Source organism: Dama dama, unplaced genomic scaffold (assembly GCF_033118175.1).
Source record: "Dama dama isolate Ldn47 unplaced genomic scaffold, ASM3311817v1 ptg000184l, whole genome shotgun sequence".
Classification (NCBI taxonomy): Eukaryota; Metazoa; Chordata; class Mammalia; order Artiodactyla; family Cervidae; genus Dama; species Dama dama.
In genome coordinates this window covers 148,326-154,687 of record NW_026870984.1, presented here as the reverse complement: position 1 = coordinate 154,687, position 6,362 = coordinate 148,326, and the positions used below count along the sequence as shown (strand labels likewise).

Below are 6,362 nucleotides of genomic sequence, written 5' to 3'. Positions count from 1 at the left end.
ACTGGAAAAAATCTGAAAGAAATTTTTAGTTTTATAAATGGGAAAATTTATATTAATATATATAACATCATTATTGATATTATAATTATATAATAATAGTATTTAATATGATATTTTATTAAATATTTATTAATGGACAAATCTGAAAGAAATTTTTAATTTTATAAAAAAGGAATCCTTTGTCATACTATCAGCTTGTAGTGCTATATTTGAGACATTTGTTACAAGGCTGCAGCAATTCCAACATGATTTTCTTGAAGGACAAAGTGGATAATTAAAACTACAGGTAAGTTTCTTATCTGTATACCTAAACATAGTATGGACTCCTGTGTTTCATTTGAATGAAAGCAAAACTAAGTTTTAAAGACTTTGGTCAGAAGTTCATAGCTGAAACTTTTGAAAGGAAGTTGTATTCTAGTTTTCCTGACACACACTATAGGATAAAAATGTGTGATTTGATTTCAGTAAATTAGCAAATATTCATGGCTTCAATTTGTTTCTCTGTAAAATGGGGATAATGATAATGGAACCACCAGTTTACATGGACAAATCAACTGAAGCAAATATGCCATATAGATAATAAGGGGATCATTTAATGTAAATATATGTATTAGACCTACACATAGCTACATATAGTTCCCTTCATAGCTTTGAACCTAATTAAATGACTTTCTGTTGAAACTTGATTAAAAAAATACTTGCCATTTTTATTTCAAATGTTTCCTCAGTCTTTGTATGGAAGGAAACATTTCCTTCATATTCAAGGAAACCATGAGATATAAGGATATTTAAACAAATAAGAAAGAACAAATTAAGAGTGATTTCAAAATTTCTGGCCTAAACTGTGTGGCAAGAAAAAATGAAGTAGATTGTGAATTATTCATTCCTCCTTTTGTGGGTACTTCTCTATTTGTTTTTAGTAAATTCTTATTTCAGAAAAAGAAAATCAGTAATGATTCTTGCACTTCCCATCTGTCTCCTTCCCACATATCTATCTGAGATTTTCTGTACAAGAATACTTTCCCACAGGCTAAGCAGAAATTAAAGAAGTTATGAAATCAGATCCAATGGAAAGCAAATTTCATCCAAGAAACATATATAAAGAATTTAGTACAGGAGCAGTAAGACTGGAGAAAAATTATGCAACAATGATCCCCTAGGGGATTATAGTTCTTTTCCTTGCTTATTCAGAATCTATAAATGTGAATATACAAGCCTTGGTAAAGTACAGTAAGAGTTATCAAAAAGACTCAAAAATAACTAGCCATTATCAAATAGCCAACAAATGTTAGTTTCTAGTCCTTTTTTTAGTCGATAAAATACCTTTTTCTGGGGAGAAATCAGCATGGGAAATATTTTTAATGGAGATGATCTGAAAAATTTCTTAAATTTCTTTCACAATTTACAACAGTTAAAATCTCCCCTATGTATGTATATAAATAATTGCTTTCTCAGATTCAAGGATAACCTAAGCTACTCTCCTCTTCAACAAACTCCACATGGCATTTTTCACGTCTGTGTTTCTCACTGTGTAAATGATAGGATTTAACATGGGAGTGAGGATTATAAAGAACACACTCACCAACTTGTCCCCAGGGTAAGTGGTCACAGGACGCATGTAACTAAATATACAAGGGACAAAATAGAGTGCCACTACTGTAAAGTCGGAGCCACATGTAGAGAGGGCCTTACGCCGTCCTTCAGAGCCATGGGATTTCAGGGAGCTCAGGATGACTATGTAGGAGATGAGGAGCAAGAAAAAAATGAGCAAGCACATGGCCCCACTGTTGGCTGCCACCACCATTCCAAGTGTGTGTGTGTGACTGCAGGCAATATCCAAGAGTGAGAAGAAATCACACATGAAGTGGTCCATGACATGGTGACCACAGAAGGTCAAGTCTACTGTGAAAAGAATCTGCACAGTAGCATGCAGGATCCCCCCAATCAAGGCCACAACCGCTAGAAGCTGGCAGACTTCCTGTCGCGTGATGGTCATGTAGTGCAGAGGCTTGCAGATGCCCACATAGCGGTCATAGGCCATGACAATGAGGACTGTGATTTCTGATCCTCCCAGGAAGTGTACCAAAAATAGTTGAGCCAGGCATCCATGCCAAGAGATGGTTCTCCTCTGGTACAGCAGATCAATGGTCATTTTAGGGGTTGTGGCAGATGTGTAAAAGGTATCTATGAAGGCTAAGTAAGTGAGAAAAAAGTACATTGGAGCAGAAAGTGTGGGGCTGAAGGAGATGGTGATAACAATGAGGAGGTTGGCCACCACAGTAAATAGGAAAATAAACAAAAAGACAATGAAGAGTATGTTCTGCAAGTGTGGATTCTGTGTGAGTCCCAAGAGAACAAATTCAGTCACGTTGTTGGGAGGCCTGAGGACATCCATTCAGCAAGTAACACCTTCCTGGGGTCTGAATTACCTAAGAAGAAATAATGTATGATACCTGTCAATCATGAAAGACGTGTGGTCTGAACTTCTTAGAACAAAAACAGCAGTTACTGTAACTACAGAGCATATCCTTGGTATTCTTGCCCCACTACTTGTTTCAAGGGTTTCTTACTTCTTCCATGATATCTTTTTATCTCTTCAAACACCTAGTACCTGAGACCTATAAATGATCTATAGGGCAACTTTCAATTTGTAATTTATTGAGAAAACGTGGTACTATGTACCTGAGATCTGGATTCTTCTTCTGGTTCCAACTGCATTTGACTCTGCAAGTCTTCTGAGCGCCCCATGTTTCCAACCCATCCTCTCTGTCTCTAACGTTACAATTTTAATTCTCAGATGGATACTGTGAGGGACCCTTACAAAGGTAAGAGTTATTCTTTCTTCTAGGAGAACTTATATTTGAATCCTCAGCTCTAACCATGGAGAGAAAAACATGGCCAAAAAAATATCCAAGCAGGCAGTTTAGGGAAAGGTATATAAGTCCTTGGCAATGCACACTGACCAGAAACACATAAGTGAGGCATGTTTCCTCATTGTCCCTACTTCAGTGCAGTGGACACATGATGTCAGCAATACCTGGGACCTGTCAGGTATTGAGTAAATGCTTGATGAATTGTCATCCTCTACAGGTAAAATAGTCCTGCTTCCTTAGACCATAAACTTGGCAAGAATTCAGGTGTCCTCATCCTCCAGCTTTGTTTATCATTACTTTTTTAATAAACATAAATTAATGTTTGAAAGGAAGCTACACTTTAGCTTAATACTTTCTGATACTTTCTGGCACACATTATGGGGTAAGTATGAAAAGAATAATTCTCTTTAGGAAAGAATATGTTACTGGGTCATATTAAAATCAAGATAATTATATTATTTTAAGCATTAGTTTTTGTTCTGAAAAATTATGTTCCACATATAGTCAAATTCAATAAATTTACAGTTTCAGTAGATCTGGAAGGTAAAAAACAAACAAACAAAAATACCAACAAAAAAACCTCTTGCATAGGTGTTAACTACAATAGGATCTATTAAGTACAGGAAATCCTTATATTCAAAGTTCTAAGGAAAAAACTAATGCGGAGAAAAAATAGTTTCTTAAATAAGTTAGATAAATAGATTATATAATTTACATATAAATATATATATATATATACACTAACTCAAACACATCTAAAATCTATTATTTACTGTAAGTCCCTATTACAAGTTGACTTATTTAACAAATACTTTTTGGACACAGACTTTGTATGTTAATGTACATGTGTTCACCTAAAGTTGTAAAATGTACCCCTGTTAAATGCCCTTTAATGCCTGAAATTTTGTTGCCAAACAGCAGCAACGCATCCATCCATGACAGAAATGACCTTCCCACGCCTTATGTTTCTGTCACATGCATTATTATGCCTTCTCCTAAATCCCCTTAGCATCCATCAATCATCATTCCTGGTTTGAAGCTACTGCATTACTAAGAAAATGAGAAGTTTGGAGGACATAAATTTCCTAAGGAAAAGACATAAATAAAATAAAATGTATTCTTCAAAAATAAGTCTTTTCCTTTCAAAAATAAGTTGATAAAGAGCTTTATTTTTTAGTAATCCAATATGAAAATTTTATAGTTATGGGAAAGCCAAGTGCAGCAGGTTGTTGCATTCCCTTATTCCGGGGTGGGATCCTCTAGTGTATCAGAAAGAAGTACAGTGTATATAAAATAAGAATTTGACATAATTATTAAAAGTGATTTAGGGATAACTATGAAAAAATAAAAGGGCTTCTCAAGTGGCTAAGTGGTAAAGAATCCACTTGCTAATGCAGGAGATGCAGCAAGCACGGGTTTGGTCCCTGGGATAAGAAGATGCCCTGGAGGAGGAAATGACAACCCACTACAGTATTCTAGCCTGGAGAATTCCATGGACAGAGGATCCTCTCGAGTTACAGTCCAAGGGGTCAAAAAGAGTCAGACACAACTGAACATTCACATACACCTTGATGAAGAAATAAAAATCACTTTTTCCTTTTTCTTTGGCTCCATGAAACTCTTTCTAGGGATAAACTGTAAAGGAAAACATATTTAAAGTAGATAAATCATTATTTACATATATGTTCAACATAATTATTATGAAGTGTGGAAAATTTAGAAACTACATGGGACTGTTCAACATTTAAAAATCTGATAGCTACAATATAGTGCATCTCTTTGATTAATGTACAGTTTTTAACAGAAGTGTTCTAAAAAATTGTACAACATCATAAGAAATTTCTTATGGAGAAAATTTTGTATCTAAATTGGAATTAGATAATTATTCTCATTTAATTAGAGCTAATTTATTGATTAATTTATATGGCAATAAGACACATATTTTTCTTCTAGTTTGATAATACTTGAATTGGGTCTACCTTTCTTGATGTTTTGCCTCTAAGATTGGTGAGGATGATTTGCAAAATCCACTTGAACCTGAGAGTCTCTGATTATTTGATTTCCTGGAAAAAAAAAAAAATCTCACCTATGAACATGACTGATGTAGGTCCATCGCATGACATAAGTCCATAGTTCCAGCAGATCCCCAGGCAGTTGTTAGTTCCCCAAGAAAGAGAGAAATTTGTAAGACTGGAAAGTGTCTACTAGATCAGCTACAATAAGTATCTTTGTTGATTTATAGCTGATACCTTTGCATGAGACCTTTCTCTTAAACTGTAAAAGTGCTACCACATATCCTTTTTGTAAGCAAATTCTGTGAAGTTTCTTAGCTGTAGCTAATTAAAACCCAGGGGTATTTCATCATCCTTAGCAAATCTTGCCTACAAGTCAGTTATTTAATGCAACTTAACTTCAGAGGATAATTGTTACATCACTCATCTTTTAGTTTGATTTCCTCCTTAGGTCTACATGAAGACATAATGCTATGAGAAGAGAACAAAATAAGTTAACCATTTATGAATTTTGAGTTTTAAGCCAGCTTTATCAATCTCCTTTTTCACCCTCAACAAGAGGCTCTTTAGTCCCTCTTCAGTTTCTGCCATTAGAATGGTATCTAATGAGGTTGTTGATGTGTCTCGCAATCTTGATTACAGTTCACGATTCACTCAGCCCAGCATTTCACATTATATGCTTTGCATAGAAATTAAGTAAGCAAAAAGACAATATACAGCCTTGAGGTATTCCTTTCCCAATTTTGAACTAGTCCATTGTTCCATGTCTGGTTCTAAATGTTGCTTCTTCAGACAAGTTCAGGTTTCTCAGGAGACAGGTAAGGTGGTCTGGTATTCTCATCACTTTAAGAATTTTCCACAGTTTGTTGTGATACACACAGTCAAAAGCTTTCACATAGTCAATGAAACTGAAATAGATGTTTTTCTGGGATTCCCTTGCTTTTTCTATGATCCAGTGTATGTTGGCAATTTGATTTCTGGTTCTGCTTTTTATAAATCCAAATTGTACTTCTGAAAGTTCACTGTTCACGTACTGTTAAAGCCTACCTTGAAGGATTTTGAGCATTTTGCCTTGCTACCATGTGAAATGAGCACAATTGTACAGAAGTCTGAACATTCTTTGGCATTGTCCTTCTTTGGGATTGAAATGAAAACTGATATTTTTCCAGTCCTGTGGCCACCGTTGTGTTTTACAAATTTGCTGGCATATTGAATGCAGCACTTTCATAGCGTCATCTTTTAGAATTTGAAATAGCTCAGCTGGAATTCTATCACTTCTTTTTTTTTTTTTTAATTCTATCCCTTCTAACTAGCTTTGTTCCTACTAATGCTTCCTAAGGCCCACTTGGCTTTCACACTCCAGGATGTCTGGCTCTAGGTGAGTGACCACACCATCTGGGTTATCTGGGTCATTAAGATCTTTTTTGTGTAGCTCTTCAGTGTAATATTGCCACTTCTTCTTTATCTTTTCTGATTC

General features: G+C 35.2%; 1 protein-coding gene across 1 annotated transcript; it reads right to left on the bottom strand.

Annotated features, from left to right (window-relative positions):
* Positions 1-1,468: 1,468 nt before the first annotated feature.
* Positions 1,469-2,395, bottom strand: LOC133053723 (olfactory receptor 4C3D-like). Its single transcript, XM_061138244.1, has one exon. The coding sequence runs from the start codon at positions 2,393-2,395 to the stop codon at positions 1,469-1,471; it is 927 nt and encodes a 308-aa protein (XP_060994227.1).
* Positions 2,396-6,362: the final 3,967 nt, after the last annotated feature.

Excerpts from the sequence above, each read along its gene's own strand:
- LOC133053723 (XM_061138244.1), bottom strand. The coding sequence starts at position 2,395 with ATGGATGTCCTCAGGCCTCCCAACAACGTGACTGAATTTGTTCTCTTG.